The 23005-nt window shown below is 37.9% G+C and overlaps 6 protein-coding genes and 1 non-coding gene across 7 annotated transcripts; 4 read left to right on the forward strand and 3 right to left on the reverse strand.

The window, feature by feature from the left end:
- Positions 1 to 205: 205 nt before the first annotated feature.
- On the reverse strand, positions 206 to 287 carry TRNAS-UGA. Its single transcript has one exon. It is a non-coding gene; the product is annotated as a tRNA-Ser (tRNA).
- A 329-nt stretch (positions 288 to 616) lies between these two features.
- On the reverse strand, positions 617 to 2946 carry LOC18009039 (protein FAR1-RELATED SEQUENCE 4). The gene is given in 2 exon segments (XM_024153594.1): positions 617 to 1420; positions 1423 to 2946. Coding segments are annotated over 2 exon segments (1929 nt in total). The 5' UTR covers positions 2792 to 2946; the 3' UTR covers positions 617 to 860.
- Positions 2947 to 4303: 1357 nt separating this feature from the next.
- LOC18008806 (cyclin-B2-4) lies at positions 4304 to 7133 on the forward strand. The gene is made up of 12 exons (XM_006390149.2): positions 4304 to 4565; positions 4704 to 4773; positions 4877 to 5003; positions 5104 to 5163; positions 5274 to 5322; positions 5422 to 5556; positions 5647 to 5790; positions 5886 to 5975; positions 6084 to 6308; positions 6395 to 6493; positions 6584 to 6762; positions 6851 to 7133. Exons 2-12 carry the CDS (start codon positions 4719 to 4721, stop codon positions 6984 to 6986), a joined length of 1299 nt encoding a protein of 432 aa, XP_006390211.1. The 5' UTR covers positions 4304 to 4565; positions 4704 to 4718; the 3' UTR covers positions 6987 to 7133.
- Positions 7134 to 7640: 507 nt separating this feature from the next.
- On the reverse strand, positions 7641 to 9417 carry LOC18008796 (small nuclear ribonucleoprotein SmD3b). Its single transcript, XM_006390151.2, has 5 exons — positions 9101 to 9417; positions 8397 to 8449; positions 8218 to 8284; positions 8052 to 8108; positions 7641 to 7945 (listed from the first exon to the last, which is right to left on the reverse strand). The coding sequence occupies exons 1-5, from the start codon at positions 9257 to 9259 to the stop codon at positions 7886 to 7888; spliced, it is 396 nt and encodes a 131-aa protein (XP_006390213.1). The 5' UTR covers positions 9260 to 9417; the 3' UTR covers positions 7641 to 7885.
- A 497-nt stretch (positions 9418 to 9914) lies between these two features.
- Positions 9915 to 12020, forward strand: LOC18007946 (probable acyl-activating enzyme 21). The gene is made up of 4 exons (XM_006390152.2): positions 9915 to 10115; positions 10194 to 10910; positions 11002 to 11357; positions 11571 to 12020. The coding sequence occupies exons 1-4, from the start codon at positions 9915 to 9917 to the stop codon at positions 11938 to 11940; spliced, it is 1644 nt and encodes a 547-aa protein (XP_006390214.1). The 3' UTR covers positions 11941 to 12020.
- A 638-nt stretch (positions 12021 to 12658) lies between these two features.
- LOC18008644 (pentatricopeptide repeat-containing protein At1g76280) lies at positions 12659 to 17795 on the forward strand. The gene is made up of 14 exons (XM_006390153.2): positions 12659 to 12946; positions 13035 to 13092; positions 13215 to 13284; positions 13405 to 13598; positions 13806 to 13913; positions 13999 to 14181; positions 14423 to 14878; positions 15223 to 15318; positions 15427 to 15600; positions 16000 to 16227; positions 16338 to 16463; positions 16564 to 16752; positions 16995 to 17114; positions 17195 to 17795. The coding sequence occupies exons 1-14, from the start codon at positions 12933 to 12935 to the stop codon at positions 17585 to 17587; spliced, it is 2409 nt and encodes an 802-aa protein (XP_006390215.1). The 5' UTR covers positions 12659 to 12932; the 3' UTR covers positions 17588 to 17795.
- Positions 17796 to 19362: 1567 nt separating this feature from the next.
- On the forward strand, positions 19363 to 22957 carry LOC18008803 (O-fucosyltransferase 16). The gene is made up of 10 exons (XM_024155400.1): positions 19363 to 19690; positions 19804 to 19854; positions 19933 to 20023; positions 20149 to 20225; positions 20420 to 20508; positions 20600 to 20783; positions 20961 to 21142; positions 21505 to 21607; positions 21700 to 22031; positions 22159 to 22957. The coding sequence occupies exons 1-10, from the start codon at positions 19523 to 19525 to the stop codon at positions 22613 to 22615; spliced, it is 1734 nt and encodes a 577-aa protein (XP_024011168.1). The 5' UTR covers positions 19363 to 19522; the 3' UTR covers positions 22616 to 22957.
- Positions 22958 to 23005: the final 48 nt, after the last annotated feature.

Genomic DNA, 23005 nt, shown 5'->3' on the forward strand with positions numbered 1-23005 from the left:
TTCCTATTCGAGTTCAAATACATTCTCGCTCTCTTTATGTTGAGAACTCAGCTCAAGTAAAAATTACATCAGTATCATCAGAAAGATTTGCGTTTTAGCCATTGCGAGTTACCTTTTTTAACATCACTTAAAAGTGGAATACAGAGTTCAAGACTAGTTGTTTTCGATTATTTAGCCCAAAAATGTTAAGTATAACATAAAAATTCGTCAACAGCAGGGTTCGAACCTGCGCGGGCGAAGCCCAACAGATTTCAAGTCTGTCTCCTTAACCACTCGGACATATTGACAACGTTGCAAAGGACTGAAATATATTAATTATAATCTTATTAGCGTAAAAATACTTAGGAAGAGTCATGTTAATACATCTTTGATCTTTCGTAGATTATCAAGATTGCAGTCATTGAAGATTAGTTGAATTGTAGCAGTCATATAATGGAGATGAATCCATTAAAAAAAATACATCTAATTTGTTTATCAATAAAAAAAACATAAAAAAAAACAAAGGATGTGTCTATATGTTGAATTTTATAGATGTGAATCACATCATGTGATTTATATAATCTTGTTATCAAGTAATTTGATATTTAGCCATTTCTCATCTATTTAAAAATATTTTCAGTTTAAGAAAATTGTCAAAACTACAAAAGGAAATCTCAAAGACTCAAAAAAAAAAAAACAAGGAGTAAAAAAGTGTCGAAAACATTTGCCAACTTGTTTAATTAAAGCAAAATGATAAAGAAACATACTTTCAAAGATTCGAACTTAGGACCCAGATGTAAAGAAAAAAAAAAAGAAGTTCTAGGCGATTCACAAATTGGCCCCAACAAATTTTTGAACTTATCGGCTCCCAAGCATATGCTTCATGAGCTTCTGGCCAGGCCCGGCTCTGCATGTATGTTAGGTTCAGGTCCAATCTGCTTCGATGTGGAACCGTATTGATTTTCTTCTTGGACAGGTTCTCCACACATGGCGGGATGTTCGATGGTATTTAGCTTTATAGCACATTGCTTAAAAGCTTCTTTCATTGCAAACATGGCGACGTCATAGCTTTCTTGGGAAAGAGATCCTTCCTCTCCCAATATAATGGCTCGCCGGCAAAGATCATTAAAACGACGGATATTAGACTGCACAAGTTCAAGGTTTCCGCTGATCTGATGTCTGTTTCTAGCTGCATTCGTCCATCTTTGCAACACATAGTTTATTGGAATGGTGAAAACACCCGACATTTGGAGAACAACAATTGCGTGTCTACAGAGATACCCCTTGTACTCAAAGCAACGACAAGAGCAGTGTATATCTGTCTTCGATTCATTCCAATCCACCAAATATTTCTGATCGTCTTCAAAGTCCTTAACACTGTATGTTGTTCCTTCCTCGCTCTCCTTAGTAAGGTGACAAGCCGCAGCACCCAAAACCTCGACTGGAACTTCCTAAATATTTCATGCGTGTAAACAAGTAACATCTGCTTCTCAAAAGGTGATGGAGATTTCAACTCAGGTGCTTCATGCCATGCATCAAAATCTGCTTTGGCTTCTTCTTCATACCTATCTTCTAGCATTAACCCATATCCTTCTAAGAACTCTTTAAGTGAAGTTTCAGCTTGAACATACCTATCAAACAAAGAGTTTACGCTTTCTGAACGATTACGAGTTGATAACCCAGCAAATGTTACTCCCCTCATAAAAGTAGGTGCCCAGAAGTTACGTTCCTCATACAGAGACCTCATCCACTGAACATCTCTGAGATGAAACTTGTCTATCAATTTCAACCACCTCTTATCGAACTCCTCCTCAGACCATGACCTGTATATACATTTGAACAACTTCTTCATGAAAGTGTCTTGCCACATGCTCCAGTAGTCCAGATTCCGTGGAAGCCGGTCAAGTACATGCCACAAGCAATAGCAATGGCGAGTTTCCGGTAAGACCGCCGCGATTGCTGCTTTAATGGAATTATTTTGATCAGAAAGCATTACTTTTGGTGTTGAACCACCCATTGCAAGTAACCAAGATTGCATCAACCAGACGTAAGTGTAGACTGTATCATCTGCAATCAATCCACATCCAAGCAACACAGGTTGTACATGGTGATTGACTCCAACAAAAAGAACAAGCGGTAGTTTATATTTACTCACCAAGTAAGTTGTATCGAATGAAACCACATCACTGAAACTTTTGTAATCTTCAATCCCTTTAGCATCAACCCAGAAAACATTTCTCAGAAGATGATCTTCACTGAAATCAACTGCGAAAAAGAACTTTGGATTCTCTTCCTGCAAACGCATGAGAAACTCAAGTAGGATTTGAGCATCACCATTGCCAATAACTAGACGACGACCTTTATCATGCTGATTCCTCATATAACCATCTAGAAATCCAAGGTCGTGATAAGCACTGAGATGTTTACAAGCAGCCAAAGGATTGTTCTTCTTTCGCCTGAGACGAGAATCGGGATTCACAGGCTCTGTGTTTCTATGGCTCCGGAAAAAATGGGCTTGCTCTGGTAAAAGCTCGTGGTTGTGCTCTTTCACGAAACTGTAAACGTACCATTTCCCATCTGGTCTTCGCTTTACATGCATGCTCGCTTTGCAGCCGATTTTAGGGGAAGCTCTAGGGTTAATCGCATCATCAGACTGTTGCTTGCTCCCATAGCGTATGCAAGAGAATTTGGCATCGATGAATTCCTTTGAAGCTCTTGATCTTCGACTGCTCAATTTTGCAGTTCCGAAACCAACTGATTTCGCGTAATCTTTGTAAAACAAATACGCATCTTCGTGAGTGTCGAACTCCATTGGAGAGACCCCAGGCTCGAATCCACACCAAAATTCGATACAGATCGGTGGCTACAACAAGCGAAACAGATTGAATAACATAGATCAAGAATCACGGAACCGATTCATCTTCACCAAAATGGTTTTAGAAAAGTCTGAAGCAACTCAGAGACAGTACGAAGGAGGAAAGTAAAAAACATTTGAGAGAAGCTGGGAAAGACTTGAAATCTATCTGGCAACAATTGGGCCCTATCTATCTTGAGAGCCTCCGAAATGAGATTTTGGGCCCTATTGGGCTTTCTTCTCAGTCTATATTAAACGGGCTTTCTTGGCAACAAAAACAAGGTAATGAATGCATACCCAAGGAAAAATAAGCTGTTGGAGGAAAATGTTTTGAAGAGAAAATCCATTGATTTCCAAATGAAAATCTTACATGTGGATTTTAAATATTACTGTACATGTAAGTTTGAGGAAAAAATGTATTTTAACTTGGAACAAATTCATTAAAATCCACAACAATTTCAAGAATGTTTTTTAACTTGGAACAAATTCATTAAAATCCACAACAATTTCAAGTCTGTATGTAATTACTTAATACTCCCTCTGTTCAGAATTATTTGATGTTTTAGAAGGTTTTTTTTGTTCAGAATTATTTGATATTCTCACTTTTCAATGCAAAATTTAATGAATTTTTATAGTTTTTGACCTTTTATATTCTGCAGATTGTTTTTTTATTGGTTGAATGATATTTAAATGAATTATAAATAATATTTTTAGTATAGGAAAAATAAAATTAAATGAATCCTTAAACTGTGTGCAAAAACCTTAAACATCAAATAATTCTGAACAGAGGGAGTATTGAATAATGTTTAATTTTAATGAGGATTCAAGGTCAATAACATCAATTTTCGATAAAATTTTTAAGATCAATGATCCAATAAAATCTGATTTTGTTTGAATTTCCAAATGAATCAAAATCTTTTTTTTTTTTTGAACAGCGAATCAAAATCTTTAAATTAATAAAACTGTAAAGAGAAAAAGGCAAAAAAAAAAAGGTTAAGAGCCGTTAACATATTTTTTTTGTTTATTTCTTCCAAGTCATATGTTATCTTGGTTACAATGATTCATAATATAATTTATGAATTTAAATGAAACGAGGGATTGGTTAAGTATTGATGAGTTTGATAGTTAAAAGATGGGAGGAAATTAATTATGAGGCGGTTGGTGGTCGGCGACATTGGAATACATGGACCATTGGACCGCTGGATGTGGAAGAGGTAATAATAATAAGGAAGAAAAATAACAAGCCGAGAATTTGAAAACGCACATGCCACATGGTATAAAAAATATAGCCGTTGAGTTCTGGATTCCAAAAGAAGGCGAGCTTTTTTCATCAGGGTTTATTGAGTATGCATCCAACGGCTCAGATTAACTAGCCGTTTATCTTAAAATAAAAAAGGAAAAAACAATTCGTTAGAAAAACAACAATTTTGTGTTACGGACATATATCCGCTCTTCACGTCTTCAAATCTTGATACAGTCCCATTAAACCCTTTTTTTCTTTTTCTTTTTTTTTCAATTTTGTTTCCGTTGTGAGAGAAAGAAGATTAAGAGGGACTCTTGAACACCATTGAAGAGAAACGAAAGAGAGCGAGAGAGGGATCGATTTTGTTTACTGTTAATGGAGTTTGCTGCTGAGAGATAAGGAGATAGAGAGATAGAGAGAGAGAGAGAGAGAGAGAGAGAGAGAGAGAGTCTATTCATTCGAGTTTTCAGGGATCGTTGAAAGCTAAAGGTAAGAACTTTCTTCTTGATCGGGTTCTTTTTTAGATTCATCAATCGAACCCAAGACACAATTTTTAATTTCGATTATTAAGATGGAGTTGTTTGGATTTTACTTGGGTTTAAATACATATTTCTGCGATTTGCACAGATACTAGAAATAATAATGGGTGGATCAGATGAGAACAAACACGGAGTTATTGGACCGATGAATCGACAAGGTATCATCTAAACAAGCACTTCACAGAGTTTTAATCGAAACCCATCTTTTTTTGTTTTGTTTTGGCTCGTTGTTGATTTTACTAAATTGATTTTTTGCAAAAGAGGGTTTACGTGGAGGAAAGGTAATTCCGACGAATGGGCCGACACGAAGAGCACTCAGTAATATAAACAAGAACATCATCGGAGCTCCGGTTTATCCTTGTGCTGTCAACAAGAGACCATTCACCGGGTAATTTATTAACTTCCTCTTCTTCCAATGAGTATTTATACCCTTTTTAACAACAAATTTGTACTCAGAGATCCTAAAGAACTAGTTTTTGTCTTTATAGGGAAAATGGGATATGTCAGAAGAAGATCCCAACTGTTCCTGTGCATCGACCAATTACTAGGTCAGTAATTTCCATCGAATCTTCACTTCTTTTATGCCTTTCAGTGCCACAATTGTATGACGATGAGTATGTTTACTTTTGGATGTTTTTAATTCTTGATTTGGTTTCAGGAAGTTTGCTGCTCAGTTAGCTGAAAGCAATCCCCAAATCCAGAAGGAGGTACCTTTTATATTGACAGCTATTGAATTTTGGTATTTGAAAATATGACATACAGTTTTGGTTTAACCTCTATTTGTTTTGTTATTTCTTTATGATTAGGAAACCAAGAAATCAGACTCGATTTCGAACGCACCTTCAGACAGAATCATAATAGATGGGGAAAAAGATGGGGACTTTAATGAGCCAATGTTTGTCCAGCACACTGAAGCCATGCTTGAGGAAATCGACAGAATGGTAACAATTATGTTATAACAAAACCCTCTTTTTTGGTCTGATGTGAATAGCTTTACTTGGATGATAAACGTGTTGTGTTCTTTTGTACAGGAGGGTATTGAAATGGAAGATTCGAATGATATTGATGATGAAATCGAAGAATGTGTGATGGATATAGATAGCTGCGACAAGAATAATCCTTTAACAGTGGTCGAATATATTGATGACATTTACAACTTCTACAAGAAAAATGAGGTAGTTTATGGTGTTCTGTGTTCTGTATCAGTGATCATTCTAGTTTCAAAATCTTTGATAGTGAGTGATTGAAGCCCATTCAATTATTTTTGCAGTGTCGTAGCTGCGTCCCTCCTAATTACATGGAGAATCAACCTGACATTAACGAGAGGATGAGAGGGATCCTTATTGATTGGTTGATTGAGGTTCGATACATAAAAAAAAATACACAAAAACACATAAATTGCTCTGATTTTGTTTGTTAGATATAGTTTTAGCAATTCACCATTGTTTGACTATGAATTTTATGACAGGTACATTACAAGTTTGAGCTTATGGAGGAGACGCTTTACCTAACAATCAATCTCATCGACAGATTTCTTGCGGTTCATCATCATATTGCAAGGAAAAGGCTTCAACTTGTGGGTGTTACAGCTATGTTGCTTGCTTGCAAGTATGAGGAAGTTTCAGTTCCAGTTGTAGATGATCTCATCCTGATCTCTGACAAGGCTTACACTAGACGAGAAGTTCTTGACATGGTAAATACTTCACTAGATGATATGATCATAACCCTGGATGCTCTATATATAGATGATCATTGTGTGATGGGTTTGATTTCTTGCAGGAGAAGTTAATGGCGAATACCTTGCAATTCAATTTCTATCTCCCAACTCCATATGTGTTCATGAGGAGGTTTCTCAAAGCTGCACAATCTGACAAAAAGGTTTGTATAAGTTTGGGTCATATCTTCTCACTTGTATAGAAAATATCAATCAGTATCGTAAGTTGTGAAATGTGAATTTTGTATTTTCAGGTAGAGCTTCTATCCTTCTTCATCATCGAGCTTTGCTTAGTGGAGTACGAGATGCTTCAGTACACTCCCTCTCAGTTAGCTGCTTCAGCGATCTACACTGCTCAATCCACGCTTAAAGGATTCGAGGCATGGAACAAAACCTGCGAGTTCTACACTGGCTACACCGAAGAGAAGCTTATGTAAGAACCTACCACGAACTTAAGAAGCTTTGAAAATCACAGTAGAGGTTCTGATTTTTTGTTTTGGTTTTGATGATGAAACTCACAGGGACTGTTCGAGAAAGATGGTTGGTTTGCATCACAAGGCAGGAACAGGGAAGTTAACAGGTGTTCACAGGAAATACAACACATCCAAATTTGGTTATGCTGCAAGAACTGAACCAGCTGGGTTTCTTCTGCTGTAATCCGAGTTTTAACACTGAAGAGAAGAAGAGAGGGAGAGAGAGAGAGAGAGCAACATAAGTTGCATAAGAATAAGTGCTTTGGTTTGTAGACATGATTGACTTTCACTTCGGGTTGACGTTGACTTATAATCCTTGACTTCTCTTGAAAAAGCATTAATGATAGAAGAACAATTGAGTAATAATACTAAATATCTCACCCACAATATTTTTAATTTAAAAACGAAAAGAAAAATGCGTATTGGTGATTTTGTAGCTAAGTGTGTTTATTTGTCAGTATGCTGCATTTTATCGTCAACCCTTGAGATAGAAAGTGCGTATAAACCAAAGTTTTGTATATGTTTATATAATAATGAAACTAAACCGATTTAACCTTCGTCTTATTACTCGTATTGCTAAGACATTAGCTCTTTTGTTAAATGGTGAAGCAAGAATGATGATAACAACAGGACTCACCCCTTTCAAAACGTGCTGGTCATGTAAGCGGAAGCCATTTGGGTCGTTGTCCACCAAACCATGAACAACCTATGCCGAATGTTACATCTCCTAGAACTCGAGTCTTCTCAGTTTGATTCGACATCTAAGTCATTATAGCAGAATGAATAAAATCGTTAATAGGAACTTTTATATTGAAACCATCAGATGACTACAAAGAAGAATTAAAACCATTATAGAAATTTGTATAGTGCTCTGTACTACAAGAAGTGGGAATTATCAAAACGACCATGTGAAGAAAACATGGCAATATTTCGAACATCTTAGAAACCCAAAACACAGAAATAATCCCTCTTTCTCCCTCTCTCTGTATCCCCTGCCTGTCTCCTTGTTAGAGATTTGACTTGCTTTGTACCCTAACTTTGCATAAATGACAAGCTGAAGATGGCGGATTCTCCTCGAAGCTACTATCTCCTCACAGGTGGCAAGGCTCCTCTTCCTCCTGTTCCACGTCCAGTACCCTGAGCCTTTATGACATCACCAAAATTCAATTAGTTTCCTCTAAACTCTTATCATTGTCTTCTTGAGCAGTAAATCAGAAACAGAGAGGACTTAAGCGAGGGGTGAAATTACTTTGGCTCGCATGGCAACAGCTCTACCTCTGCCTACACCTAGTGACGAGCTCTTTCCCTGCATTGACCAAGTGAACAAAATGTTATCATCTTCCACGGTTATAAATCATATATGGGTTTAGTTAATGATCTCTCATATCATTCTGCACCGCATTCAAGAAGTATACCTTGATTTTAGCATCTAATTTCTTGAACATTGGAGCATTCTTCAGCATGTCTGGTATGACTATAAACCTGTCAAGATTTCACCAAAAGTCACTATTCAGTCAACTAGGTTAACAAGAATGGTCTAGCAAAGTAAATAAGTAGGAAAGAAGCAGATATCAAAACGGATTTTATATAGCACCTCACTTTGCTGCCTCGAATGAAGACATGCTCAAGCTGCGATACCTTACCATCCTGTTCCAGGGTATCGGGAACAACCCAAACAAAAGTTCAGTAACAACCATTAAAATGACATTACGTTCTATTTAAAAAATACGGATCCGAAAGAGAACATATCCGCAGAGATATCAGCAACACTTCAAGATTAGACATACACAATCTTGAAATTTATGAATTCAGAAACTCGGACGATTTCCTTCCAAATATCTACAAGTTCTACTCAAACCATATCATTGGCGAATGCAAGCAATTTATCTTTCAGGCATCATGATTCTTAATAGTACAGATTATAAATGTTGGATGTGAAAACATCTGCACGAACAGCATAACCTTCCTTCTCTACAACTAACATATGCAAGGTCCTAACCCAATCTATCTGAAGAGCAACAAACTGACATAGGTTTTTTTAGATATTACTTCTGGGATCACTATTTTAGGATTTCTACTGGCAAGAATCTCACCAGGATTCTCAATTCTCACCGAATATAGAACTGTTTTCAACAATCCAAAAAAGAGGCAAAATCTAAGCCGAGTACGTTTCTAATTCTTGCCAAATCTAGGAATATCAAAGCATTCTCCATCAGCAATGGACGAGAAACAAAACCTAGGGTTCGCGAAGTACGTCAACGAAAGTAAAGGAAATGAACAGAGAAATCTACACATTACCTTGGCGGTATAAGTGATGTTCTCGAGCTGACAGTTCCAGTTATCCTCACACTCGAGCATGCTTCCTCGGTACAGCTCACCGCTCTTCAGCTCCACAGTCACAATATGACCGGACGACTCGTGAAGAAGCTTCACTGGTATCCCCAAACTCCGGCTCATATCTTCCCGGTGATATTTCTCGCGGTTTTCAAAGAAATTCCGATTCACAAACCCTAATTGAGCCTTCTACTTTCTTTTCTCTGCAACCTAAGAAAAAAAAGATATATGACCGAAGGAAGAAGAGCGTTTTTCAGCTGTTTAGGATCTGTAACTTTTTTAGCTTTGTTACTTAAAGTTACTTTATGGGCCCAAATATAGTTTGGATCGGCCCACTTATTTATTAAACCCACTACAAATATGAAAAGCTCCTCTAAACTTTTATGGCCTCCCACAGTCAATTTTATCTTCCCAGATCATCTTGCATTTTACTTCTTTTTTTGTTAGGTCTATTATATATTGTCATAACGAAGATTCTGAAGGTGTTCAGATTTAATTAACCAAATCCACAGTATCTAGTTGTGGTAGTTCTCTCCGATTCTCTGACAATGCATGGCAAGCAGGCAAGACACCAATCTTCTTTACAGATCCTGATTGATGACCAATTTGGCTACTAGTGACCATAATTAATAAAAAGATTCTATATAAGTAGATAACTAGGAACGTTAAAATAAAAAGAAAAAAAAGTTTGCCTATAAATAGATACAAGTTAACACCATAAACTAGCTAATTAATCAACTATTCTATGGTTTTAGTAGCTAAACAAGCATAGACAAACATGGAAGGAACAATCCGGTGCTCGGCTAACTACGTCCCGCTTTCTCCGATCAGCTTTCTCGACAGAGCCGCCGTAGTCTTCGGCGGCAGAACCTCCGTCGTGTATGGTGATCTTCAGTACACGTGGCACCAGACACGTGACCGTTGCATCCGCCTCGCCTCTGCGCTCTCCACCAACCTCTGTCTCTCCCGCCACGACGTGGTAAGTGGTTTTATCATAATTTTTCAAAAGATTTTACATTTATAAAACAAATTTTTCAAAAAATTACGAAGTATGTAGGTGGCTGCTTTGGCGCCAAATGTCCCGGCGTTATGTGAGCTGCATTTTGGAGCTCCGATGGCTGGAGCAGTGCTTTGCGTGTTGAACACGCACTTCGACTCTCAAATGCTTGCGTCTGCGCTCAAGAAAACGAAGCCAAAGGTCTTCTTCGTTGACTCTGAGTTTCTTTCCATCGCTGAAGAATCTCTCAATCTCCTCACCACCGAGGAACAACCTCTCATCATCACAATCACAGAAAATCCAACGGAGAAATCAAAACACATACAGTACGAGGGTTTTCTCTTCTCAGGAAACCCTAATTTCGAACCCGTACGACCTGTCGACGAATGCGATCCAATCGCGCTCAATTTCACATCCGGAACCACATCGACCCCAAAATGCGTCGTCTATAGCCACCGTGGCGCGTATCTGAACGCAACAGCGGTTGGTGTTATCAGCGAGATGAAACCAATGCCGGTTTATCTCTGGACCGTTCCGATGTACCATTGCAGCGGGTGGTGCTCTGTTTGGGCAGTCGCGGCTTTTGGAGGAGTCAACGTTTGTCTTAGGGAAGTCAACGATAGAGTTATATTTGATAGTGTCGTGAAGCACAAGGTAACTCACTTTGGTGGCTCGCCTGCGCTTCTCAACCTGATTGCCAATGCACCTGACTTGGTCAAGAAATATTTCCCATGGACCGTTCAGGTTATGACCGGAGGATCCTCACCACCTCCTGAGGTATAACTAATCAAGAGATTTCAAAAATAGAAAGTTTTCCCTAAATCTAAAGTTGATAGTATATATAATACTAAGTTATTTGGACGTGCAGATCATTTTGAGACTCAAGAAACTTGGATTCAACGTGTTGGCAGCTTACGGATGCACGGAAGTGTATGGAGCAGGAACGGCATGTTTATGGATGCCTGAATGGGAGACTCTGCCTGAGGAAGAGAGTTGGAGACTAAAGGCAAGACACGGCCTCAACCATTTTGCCATGGAGACCGTCGATGTGGTGGACACAACCACTATGATCTCGGTTCCACACGACGGAAAGACGATTGGGGAGATTGTTCTCCGGGGAAACACCGTCATGAGCGGTTACTTCAAGGACAAGGAAGCCACGGAGGCCGCTTTTCGAGGTGGATGGTTCTGGAGTCGCGACATGGGTGTAATAGATCCCGATGGGTAAGTATATTGTCATGTTTCATGAAGTTTTTAACTAAAATCATTTGGCAATGATCAAGGAAGTGACTCATTCTTGGATCAATGTCCTAACAACTATATATGTCCCTTATAAGTTATTCTAAGACACATTTTATATTTCAAATGTGGGAATCCTATCATATATATGTATATGGCTTTGTCTGATGATTATAAATGTTTTGTTCCACTTGCAAGATACATACATTTGAAAGATAGGTCACAGGATGTTATATCTTGCGGCGGAGAAATTGTGGGGTCCACGGAGATCGAAGGGCTTCTCTACAGTCACCCGGGGGTTTATGAGGCGGCGGTGGTTGGACGGCCTGACGAAGCTTTAGGAGAGTCGGTGTGTGCTTTCGTGAAGCTCAAGGAAGGAGTTGAAGCGAAAGAGGAAGAGATCATTGAGTTCTGTGAGAGAAATCTTGTGAACAAGAACATTAAGATGGTTCCAAAGACAGTAGTTTTCTCAGATCTTCCTAAGACTTCTACTGGGAAGACTCAGAAGAATGTTCTGAGAAAGATGGCTAAGGATATGGGCTATGTTCCAGCAAACGCTGTGGATTAATTATATCATATTAGTGAAATGGTGATATATCAACGCAACTACTAAAAAAAGTGAAAAGTACTATTTGTAAACAACTTGTATTCGTTGGACTTTAAATATGTAATTTTGATTTATATTGGAAACATAGTGAAGTTGCCTTTTCTTAATTGCCTCTTGACAGAAACAAAAAAAATAGTGGAAGAGATTAATGGCTAAAACTAGCAAATACATTAATTTTCTTGATGTTGCTTTTGTATTAAGATGATTATTAGTGTTATACATGTGCTGATTTGGAATATGTTTTGTGTATATATATATATATATATGTATTGTCAGAGATTCGAAATTTGGATTATCTTTCACAAGTTTCTGCTAACCTTAATCATAGTGTAAAGTTGAAACTGTAAGATATGAAGTAAATATTCAGCTTTAAGTAGTATTGAGAGAGAGAGAAAATCAAAATTGATTTGTTATACAAGATAGAGAAAAATGTTGTGAGATTTATCATTCTCCATGGTTGTTATTGTTGCAGACGCCCTTGTTTCTGATCAGCTATTACACTTAACCGGTCCAGATCAAACTAAATCGGAGATACATTGGAATGTCCATTCAGATGTGAATAGAACATGGAGAAAAAAAGAGAGTAAATGGGCCAACTGTGACGAATACGGCCCATTAACTGTTTATCCTGAAATGTTCGCATCTCTCCTGCAGATAGCTAGAAACAGAGAGCAAGAAATGAAAATTTCGCTTCGAGCCATACATAAGTAAAACATAACTGAGATGAGTTTTCGACAAATCGACGACAAGAGATGAAATATTCGCTTCTAGATGTCAAAATTTTCACCCTTTTCGTGTCGATCTCAAGGAATTGAAGTAAATAGATTGATAAACCTAATAGCTCCCGTTTCTAGTGTAGTTGGGATCTAATCGTTAAGTTTTGCTCTGTTGAGTTGATAGCTGTGAGGTAGAAACCCTATTTTTGGTGGACGTCAGAACCCAGCCAGGAAGCCATGTACAGAGCTGTGTAAGTTATTTGGCGAATTGGGTTTTTGTGCTGTATAATACTTTCTCTAAATGTTTATTGAGTTTTGCTATTTGATTGAGCAATGCAGGTGGCGTTCTCCATTGCGATTAATCGTGGGCTCGAAGTTAAGGTCGACCGTATCACGGGTTAGTTATCTGTTCCTTGTTTTGCTTGAAGATTTGTGAATGATTAGTGTTTGTTCAATTGGTTTCTGTTTTCTTTTTTTCCTGAAAAATTGTAATTTGATTAAATGAGAGTTTAACTTTAGGGACGGGGACGAAATGGAATTGATATCGGGGCTAGGTGTTCTTGTTCTCGTAATGTCACGACATTGATGGGTACGTTTTATTATCCTCCTTTTATGCCTCTCTCTCTATTGATGTATTGGTATTTACTTACTTCCTTGGATTCTGAAAGACTAGATTTTGTGACTTCAAAATGCATGCTTCCATACGCAGGTAATGACTTCATTCGATGCCAAGATGAGTCAACTAGGAAGATCTTGCAGGTGCAGATTGTCGATGCACTTCGTTCGGGAGAAAGGCATGGAGCGTCAGCTCTGCTTTTAAAGTTAATACAGGGAAATTATTCACTTAGTGCCGATGATTTTCATGGCATTCTAAAATATTGTGCACGGTCACCGGATGCTGTGGTAAGTTGATAAATGCAGAAGCAGCCGTGCTTAGGCTTGTCTTTTGGTGGATGATTAAACTCTCTTTGCACCTGTCTTAAATATGTTGCACAAAATTCGGAGTTATTCTAAGTTTTTGGTATTGCTGAGACGTACTTCTGTGATTAATTTCTCTTGATACAGTATTTTTGTTGTATCTGACCTCAAGGCAGTAATTTGTTCCTGTAGTTTGCCATGGAGACTTACAGTGTAATGTGTAAGAAGGAAATCAGTCTGGACAGCAGATCTTTGTTGTTCATAGTACAAGCCCTTTGTAATGGGGGACACTTGGATAAGGTATAGATATAGATTCCAATCAAATGTCTAGTATTTCCGTACATGATAAGTTTATCTATTTATTTCTCCGGTTATAATTGTTCAGGCGCTAGAGTTTATTCACGCTCTCGGAGAAAATGATAGTATCTCTCCTCTTTTGCCTGTGTATAACTATTTTCTTGGAGCCTGTGTAAAAACGAGAAGTGGGAATTACGCTAGTAAATGTCTGGAATTGATGGATGAACGGAGAGTGGGGAAGAATGAAATAACATATGCAGCACTTCTCAAGGTTAGTTAAGGATATATCTTACTTCAGTGCCTTTTTTTTTCAAGAGCTGTTCATATGCCAACTTTTGAATTTGAAGTGTAGGATATATGGAAAAACCATTTATTCGTTATTTTGTCCTAATTTCTGTCGTAGCATTTCTATCACTTAAGGATGCTTTTTTTTTTCATTCCTAGTGGTTCATTGCGTTGGTCTGCATAATTGATCATACTTTTCTTTGTTATCTGATTAATATTTTTTTCAGCTTGCAGTTTTTCAGCGCAATCTGTCATCTGTTAATGAAATATTGAAACACTATGTGGACCACTATAGTCTGAACATACTCTCACTGAGAAAATTCATATGGTCCTTTACGAGGTTGGGGGATTTGAAATCAGCATATGAATTATTGCAACACATGGTGGCTCTAGCGCTAAGAGGAGAGCTCTTTGTTAAATCTAATAGAGGAAAAATGCATTCCATGAGACTGGATATTCCTATACCATCAAGTGGTCAAACGGGATCAGAGAAAGTTCCTTTGGGAGTAAATGATCACACAGCTCCGCTAATGGTGGAAGCCCATGGAAATAACACTGTGGCTTTGCCGAAAGGTCACAACAAAATCCCTGCAACTAGAGTCCTCAGGTGGTCGTTCAATGATGTGATTCATGCATGTGGACAATCTAAAAACTCTGAGCTAGCGGAGCAGCTAATGCTGCAGGTATCTCCTACCAGTTTCCCATTTATCATTCCTCGTCCTTATCCATTCGCTGCTCACTGCACGTGACACTGTAGTGTTATGAGTAAAAAACCTATTTGGAAAAGTCGTAGAATACAGTTGCAGCATGAAAAAATCTTGATTGGGAATTTTGATATTTTTCTATGACCTTGATTGAAATTCTCAAGCTTTCATGAGCATTGATACCAGCTCTTTATTGATCTTGTTGGGCTGTCGAATTCTGTTATATAGCTGGCCTCTGGCCTCGTCTTTTCTCTGGTTCTGGTCCTGCTTTGTGGTGTTTGTGAAAATCCCATTTCTTACTCTCTTCTTATCTGCACTAATAGATGCAAAATCTTGGGCTTCAACCATCAAGCCACACATATGATGGTTTCATTAGAGCTGTAGCATTTCCAGAAGGATACGAATATGGCATGACACTGGTAAAGAGTTTATGTACTGTACAAGCCATCTCTTTCATAGATTCTTTCTTTTTGTTGTTCAACCTTTTTTTATAACGATTTTTCTATGTACTTCATATCTCTACGCAGTTGAAAGTAATGCAGCAGCAGAATCTGAAACCATATAATTCAACTCTTGCTACGGTTTCAGCCTATTGCAGCAAAGCCTTTCAAGTTGATTTAGCTGAACACCTGCTGGATCAAATTTCTGAATGCTCGTACGCATATCCTTACAATAACCTTCTTGCTGCGTATGACTCCTTGGTAAGTTATCTTTAATTTACATATCTGAAAGCCAGTTACCCTAGGTATCTCTTTTACCTTTCGGTGTTTGTTTATTTTATTACAAGTCTTTTTTCCTCCCAAAGCCTCAAGTATATGCTGATTCTAGATACCATAGAAATTCTACAAAACCATACTTATGATTATACTGCCACTCTAATCATAGGAAATGCTTGGAACAACGGGTTACTGTTCTTTTCTATTATTTCTTACTCAAAATATATGTCCAACAACAACATTGTTCTGCACTCAAAGTGGTTATCATGTTTTACTAGTCTTGTTATTATGATTTGCTGTATGTGTCCATATTTAGTATACAATTTTTTTCTGCTATTTTACGAAAGTCACTGTGAGGTTCAGTTTCTTACTAATGTTTTGTAGGATCAACCAGAGCGTGCTGTCCGAGTTTTGGCTAGAATGAAACAGCTAAAACTGCGTCCGGATATGAGGACGTATGAACTGCTCTTTTCATTATTTGGTAATGTGAATGCACCATATGAAGAGGGCAACATGCTATCCCAAGTAGACTGTTGTAAAAGGATTAACGCTATAGAAATGGACATGGTGAGAAATGGTTTTCAGCACAGCCCTATCTCAAGGCGGAATGTGGTTAGTGTGATGACTCAGATGTGATACTATTCAATTAAAAAGCAGCTGGAAAATCCCTTTCGAGGCGGTACTATCAATCTTTACATCGTTATTGTGTGTGTGTTATCCAGCTGAGAGCCCTCGGAGCTGAAGGTATGGTGAATGAGATGATCCGACACCTGCAAAGTGCTGAGAATATGTATCTAGATACGCCTACATACAACATAGTGCTTCATTCACTTCTTCAGGCAAATGAAGTAAGTTTTCATCGTCTAATAGCTCTTTTAAAGTTTTCATTGCAGCAGCGTACATATAGCGCTACAATATTTTCCGTTATTATTATTATTTGAAATGCAGATTAACATGGTGACCAAAATATTCAAACGTATGAGAGCATGTGGCTACCCTGCAGACGCTGCTACCTACACCATAATGATTGATTGTTGCGGCATTATTCGCTCTTATGAATCAGCCTGTGCTCTAGTTTCTCTGATGATCCGTGGCGGATTTTCTCCAAATGCGATTACGTTTACTGCTCTGATGAAGGTACTAACAGATTACAATTTTAAAAGTATTCAGTTCAAGATGAAGAGAATCCTATATTACACACGCGTGTGACAACCAAAAAAAGAAAAGGGTACACACATGCATATATATGTTCTTGAACAACTATTCACAATCAGAACTTCCAGTTTTTCGGTGGAATCTGGCTGCTTAGCGCTGCTCATTTTTTTGTTTCTGGATTACATACAGTGACTTCTATTAACTAAGCTTTGTGTTTATCTTAGATGTTGTTGAATAATGATAATTTCGAGGAGGCACTCAATCTCTTGGACCAAGCTGCATTGGAAGAGATACATCTCGATGTCTTATCATACAACACCATTTTGCGTAAAGCATTTGAGAAGGTAAAGACATTTGTCGTAAGAACGCTGAAAGTAGTGAAAGCGAATAAACTGATTAGTATACAATCTCTTTTCTCTTGCAGGGGATGATTGATGTGATTGAGTACATAGTGGAGCAAATGCACCGAGAGAACGTGAATCCAGATCCAACAACATGCCATTTTGTTTTCACTTGTTACGTGGAAAAAGGGTATCATACGACAGCAATGGAAGCGTTGAATGTCCTGAGCCTAAGAATGCTCAGCGATGAAGTCAAAGAGAGTCTTCAGGAGAAGAAAACAGAGCTTGAGGAAAACTTCGTCATGAGCGAAGATCCTGAAGCCGAAACAAAGATAATCGAGCTGTTCAGTAACTCTCAGGAGCATCTCGCAGCAGCGCTTCTGAATCTAAGATGGTGCTCGATGCTCGGGGCTCGGATTATATGGTCGGAAGAGCAAAGCTCATGGGCCAGAGGACTCTCCAACAAGTATGGTTAATAGGTAGAATGTAAGAGTGTTTCATTTTTCTTCATGAAAAAGCGGTTTTGGTCTTCTTTCTCTTCGCTGTTGATTCTCCGCCAATTTCTCTTTTTGTTTTGTTGTATCATATACAAATTTGTTACGGACGTCACCACTCACCAATCAACCAGTTAGGCGTTTACGAACCACCTAAGAAACAAAGGCGGTTTGAGTTTTTTCTCAACTATATTTTTAATTGTATAACCATCTTTTTACTGCTTTTTAACCGAGCTAAATTTTCAATAATTGGCATAGAAATTTCAGACTGCACCACTTAACAGTGATCTTAAGTCTAATCTTGTTGTCCTCAGTTATAATTGTATTTTGTAACTATGAACTTATTTTGTTTTCTTTTCACGTGTAGTTGTAATGTAAAGTTGGAGTTAAGATGTATAACTAGAGATCAATGTGAATGGTAATTTAGATGTGAAACCGTGTTGACTATGTAATACCCCCAGCTAATCATTTAGCTAGGTGCTCTCTTTTTAAAATTCGTTTTAATGGAAGTTGATTAGTTGAAGTGAGGCTAAAATAAGAAAAGATTATTAGTGTCTCTCATTTATAAAAAAAATAAAGAAAAAACATTGGCTTAGTGTGTGTAAAACAAGTAAAGAAAGGGTGTTAAGTGTTATATGCATATGATATCGAAACTTGATTCGCTTGAAACAAAGAAAGAATAATTACTGTGAAAACATAAAGGACAAATGAAAACGACAGAAACAAAAGTAATAATGTTACAACTTGCTCCTGTTTGCTTTTTGTATTTGCTCATCCAGTACAAAACTACAAAACCTTTGTCACTGATACATGACCCACCGATCCTTGGTTAGATGATCGATCACAAACCATGCTATACTGCTTTTGGTTTAGAATACCAACCCCAACCCATTTTGGGTATACTTCTTATATAAAATACTCAGTTATGTCAAGAAACCTTAGAAGATCTTTCAATTGATTGCTGGGGACATATACTTTTTGGGTATACTTCTTTGTGAAATGAAGATCTTAGAGTGTTATTGCTCGGATAACAATGTTTTCTTTAAGGAAATTTTCAGAACTAATGTTATTTATGCAAATATGATTCCCATAAAAGAAAAAGTTTAAACCCATTTTTAATCGAATATTTTAAAAAAACTTAAAAATCTTATTTGCATAACATTAGTTTGAAAATTAAAAAAAACGTATTAGTGTTGAGTCATGTCACAATTTGGAATCAAAACATGGGACTGAGAGTCTGAGAGTGCAAATTATAAAAAGAAAAGCTTGTATTAAGTTTTTACTTATTAAGTTTTTTTTTGTAATATATACATAGCGAACTTTAATCTAAAAAGTGACTATTTACGGATTTAAAACGAAAATCTGTACAGACATTAAGACATACGGTAATACTAATACCAGTTACTAAATCTCACTGATCATTTATACATTCAAATTTTGATATTTTAAATCAATATTTGTATTTTTTTTAAACTTCTATCTTATTATTAAACCGTGAATACAAAAATGTTTATAAGCCAGCTTGGTGGCAACATAAAATTAGAGTACACTGACATATATTCATGAGATTTTTTGCTAGTTGATCCGATCTGCTGCTTAAATAAATATTCATTAGTGGAGAAGTAAATATTCATTTATTTCCAGCCAAGTAAAAATTTATTTAACACGATATTCATTTATTACTAACTTTGTTTTAAAAAGTGTAAGACCGAAGAAGTATCTAGCTCTATAAACAAAACTCAATTTCTCAACTGGAACGGCGAATATGTGTCACTCGTGATCGAAAGCATGAATTGTGTGAGTCTGAAATAGTAACATTCTCAAACATGTTTTGATTCCAATCTCTCTCTCTCTCCCCTCTCTTCTCTCCTCTCTCTCTCTGGCTCAGAGCGGCGCGGTAGTTGCGCGGCGGCCGCCATGAGTCTCCAGCGGCGGCGCTACCCTTACTACAATCGTCTTCGCCGTCTTCTCCCTCTCGTTTTCGCCGTCTCCTTATCTCTCCTCATTCTCTTCGCTTTTCTCTCCTTCCTTGCTCCACCTCCTGGCGATTCCGATCGCCTTCCACCTCGCGTTCGCTACACATCCGTACTCTCTCTCTCTCTCTATCTCTATTTCTCGGTAAATCCGTTTCTAGAGATTTTGTTCGAGCTTTTGATCCGTCCTGATACGCTGTTTTTGTATTCGCTTTGACGGAGCAGATTAACATTGGAGCCAATGATGCGATCAAATCAGCTGGTTTTCGAGTTCCGGTTAGTGCTTTTGGATCTCTGTTGCGTCTTCATCAATGAGTTTTTTTTTTTTTTAATTTATTTTTTTCTGACCGACAGAGAATTGGAGGCAGATCAGATCGTGATATTTGGCGCTCACGAAATGCTGAATTCTTTTACGGATGCAGCAATGCGACCAGCAAATTCCCAAGTGCGTAAGACTTTATGTAAACTTTTCCTTCTATGTAAACATTGATATTCCGAAAGTATGAAACTTTGATTGGTTGTGAATCAGGCGTTGATTAGTGAATACTAAATCCGATTTCTTGTTTGCAGATGCGAAAGCAGTGACGAGAAATGATCGATACTTGGCAATCGCCACCAGTGGTGGTTTGAACCAACAACGAACTGGAGTGAGTTCCTTTTTTACTTCTCTTGGTTTAATACTTTTATCCCTCATGGATTATCACATTGGAGCTCTATACCAAATTTGTTGACTCGTAAATTAGCTAATGTTCCTCAGTTGCTCCTAATCTCTCTGTTTAGATCTACATCTTAATATATGGCAATTTGTGCTAAGCCGCTTACGAACTTTATCCATCTGCAGATTGTAGATGCAGTTGTTGCGGCAAGAATTCTAAATGCTACTCTTGTTGTTCCCAAGTTAGACCAGAAGTCTTACTGGAAGGATGCTAGGTTTGGCACAGAATAAACATACACTTTTTTATCTTCGAAACTAAAACCAAATGTTATGCGTCTTCGTAACTTTGTGTGCGTTTTTGTGCAGTGAGTTCTCTCATATTTTCGACGTTGATTGGTTTATGTCGTTTCTGTCGGAAGACGTTAGAATTATAAAGCAACTTCCACAGAAAGGAGGGCGTACATGGAGCCCAAGTAGAATGCGTGTACCAAGGAAATGTAACGAGAGATGCTATATCAATCGGGTTTTACCTGTTCTTCACAAAAGGCATGTAAGTTTCCTTCTTCTCTCAACTTACGCATTTGTCCCGAATAATTGTGTTTTGTTAATTGCTAGCATGTTGATGTTTGTTTATGTTTGGAAATTGAGGCATTGTGTACTCACGGAGCAGTTGTTGAACAAGCATCTCGCTATAGGCTGATATGAATTTTGTCTGTATATGCTCCAGGCAGTTCAACTGAACAAATTTGATTACAGACTTTCAAACAAGTTGAGCGACAACTTGCAGAAGCTAAGATGTAGAGTAAATTACCATGCTCTAAAGTTCACTGATCCTATACTGACAATGGGTAATGAATTGGTCCGGCGCATGCGATTGAGGAGCAAACACTTCATTGCTTTACATCTAAGGTAGCACCACCGTTCACCTTAAAATCCTGATATATCTTTGTTTTTTTTTTTCACTTTGTTACGGACTAAGGGAGAATTAACATGTAGCACAGCTGAAACCTTTTAGCATCCCCTCATAGGTAGACTTAGTTGGTTCTTCAAGCATCCTATGGTTAAGGCTCTTATCTTTTTCTTTTGGTAAAATTCAATGCTATTATCTAATAGAGGAAGTTGCATCCTGAAATGAGTGGAATATGATGCATAAACATTTGTATCCTGGATTTCTTGTTGTAGCTCCTTCATATTTGACACTCTACTCAACGAGGAATCTTTATGATATACTAGAAAATGTCTTGACGCAAGCGTTAATGACTTTTTTTTAGGTTTGAACCTGATATGCTTGCATTCTCGGGATGCTATTATGGTGGTGGTGATAAGGAAAAGAGGGAACTTGCAGCAATTAGAAAGAGATGGAAAACATTACATGTAATGCCTGTTCTGTAATGTTTATAGAAATTACTTGCAATTCATTGTATATTAACAAGCTACTAATGACTAATTTTGCAACTTTATTGCAGATTAACAACCCAGAGAAACAAAGGCGACAAGGAAGGTGTCCGCTCACTCCAGAGGAAGTAGGACTGATGCTTAGAGCTTTGGGATATGGCAGTGATGTTCATATATATGTCGCGTCTGGTGAAGTATATGGAGGAGAAGAATCGTTGGCTCCTCTGAAAGCACTATTTCCACACTTCTATTCAAAAGACACTATAGCTACAAAGGAAGAGTTAGAACCTTTTTCGTCATACTCTTCGAGAATGGCTGCGCTGGACTTCCTTGTGTGTGATGAAAGTGACGTATTCGTAACCAACAACAATGGCAATATGGCAAAAATATTGGCTGGGAGGAGGTACTGAAACATCTTCATCCCCTTCTTCATTTAAAATTCGTCTCTTTGATGGAAATGCAACGTGTTTTCGATTTCTTTGCTTGATGGAATTGCAAAGGTTTAAGCTTTTAGTAATATGAATTTGCAGGAGATACTTTGGACATAAACCCACGGTTAGGCCGAATGCAAAAAAGCTTTACAGGTTATTCCTGAACAAAGAGAACACGACTTGGGAGGAATTCACCTCCAGAGTCCGTTCGTTTCAGAGAGGGTTTATGGGAGAACCAAAGGAAGTAAGAGCCGGTAGAGGTGAGTTTCACGAGAACCCATCCACATGCATATGCGAAGATACAGAGGCCAAGGCAAAGGCGCAAATAGAATCTAGAAAACTTGGCAAGAAAAACAAATCGTCAAATAAAGACGCAGCAGCAACAGTAACCAATGATGAACAAACCGAAGAGGATGAGCCAGATTGGTCGGAGCCAGACTATGAGGAAGAACAGAGTGATCTTCAAGACAGAGGATTGTACAATGGGACGAGTTTAGATTACGATGATCCATCTACCTCTGATGAGCCTGAGCTTGAAGAAATGCTATCCGACTAGTTAGATTCACATCACCAAGCGTCATATCGTTACACTGCTTGGACACATGACAGTGAGTTCTTCCAACCTTGGGGTTAAAGCCTTGATGTCAGCATTTCGCATCGAATGTCTCCTGTACATAGAACATAGAGCGACCTTTGTTTCTCAGAAAGAGCCATTTTTGTTTTCAGTCATATTTTTTAGCAATATTCAGAGTCAGGGCTTGACCAGAGATGTAGCTAGAGAAAGGGAAAACAAGAAGCATTTAACTTGTTGGTGATTAGTTGATCCGAGTATATTCTCTATATAAACTGAATTATAGCAACTCTCTCTCTACCTTCATTGACTTTGCACCAAAGTATCTTCACGAGGTTTGTTTTTTTCATCATCATGGGTGTCGTAAGTTTTAAG

The sequence above is a fragment of the Eutrema salsugineum genome, unplaced genomic scaffold, assembly GCF_000478725.1.
Source record: "Eutrema salsugineum unplaced genomic scaffold, Eutsalg1_0 scaffold_9, whole genome shotgun sequence".
Taxonomy (NCBI): domain Eukaryota; kingdom Viridiplantae; phylum Streptophyta; class Magnoliopsida; order Brassicales; family Brassicaceae; genus Eutrema; species Eutrema salsugineum.

Excerpts from the sequence above, each read along its gene's own strand:
- LOC18008806 (XM_006390149.2), top strand. The coding sequence starts at position 4,719 with ATGGGTGGATCAGATGAGAACAAACACGGAGTTATTGGACCGATGAAT. Across the intron at positions 5,557-5,646 it reads TTGAGGAAATCGACAGAATG|GAGGGTATTGAAATGGAAGA; the intron begins GTAACAATTATG and ends TCTTTTGTACAG. Across the intron at positions 5,976-6,083 it reads TTATTGATTGGTTGATTGAG|GTACATTACAAGTTTGAGCT; the intron begins GTTCGATACATA and ends ATTTTATGACAG.
- LOC18008796 (XM_006390151.2), bottom strand. The coding sequence starts at position 9,259 with ATGAGCCGGAGTTTGGGGATACCAGTGAAGCTTCTTCACGAGTCGTCC. Across the intron at positions 8,285-8,396 it reads ATTCGAGGCAGCAAAGTGAG|GTTTATAGTCATACCAGACA; the intron begins GTGCTATATAAA and ends AAATCTTGACAG. Across the intron at positions 7,946-8,051 it reads CTGTTGCCATGCGAGCCAAA|GCTCAGGGTACTGGACGTGG; the intron begins GTAATTTCACCC and ends GATGTCATAAAG.
- LOC18008803 (XM_024155400.1), top strand. The coding sequence starts at position 19,523 with ATGAGTCTCCAGCGGCGGCGCTACCCTTACTACAATCGTCTTCGCCGT. Across the intron at positions 19,855-19,932 it reads CAGCTGGTTTTCGAGTTCCG|AGAATTGGAGGCAGATCAGA; the intron begins GTTAGTGCTTTT and ends TCTGACCGACAG. Across the intron at positions 20,784-20,960 it reads CTGTTCTTCACAAAAGGCAT|GCAGTTCAACTGAACAAATT; the intron begins GTAAGTTTCCTT and ends TATATGCTCCAG.
- LOC18007946 (XM_006390152.2), top strand. The coding sequence starts at position 9,915 with ATGGAAGGAACAATCCGGTGCTCGGCTAACTACGTCCCGCTTTCTCCG. Across the intron at positions 10,116-10,193 it reads GTCTCTCCCGCCACGACGTG|GTGGCTGCTTTGGCGCCAAA; the intron begins GTAAGTGGTTTT and ends CGAAGTATGTAG. Across the intron at positions 10,911-11,001 it reads GATCCTCACCACCTCCTGAG|ATCATTTTGAGACTCAAGAA; the intron begins GTATAACTAATC and ends TTGGACGTGCAG.
- LOC18008644 (XM_006390153.2), top strand. Across the intron at positions 13,093-13,214 it reads TAAGGTCGACCGTATCACGG|GGACGGGGACGAAATGGAAT; the intron begins GTTAGTTATCTG and ends GTTTAACTTTAG. Across the intron at positions 13,914-13,998 it reads ATGGGGGACACTTGGATAAG|GCGCTAGAGTTTATTCACGC; the intron begins GTATAGATATAG and ends ATAATTGTTCAG.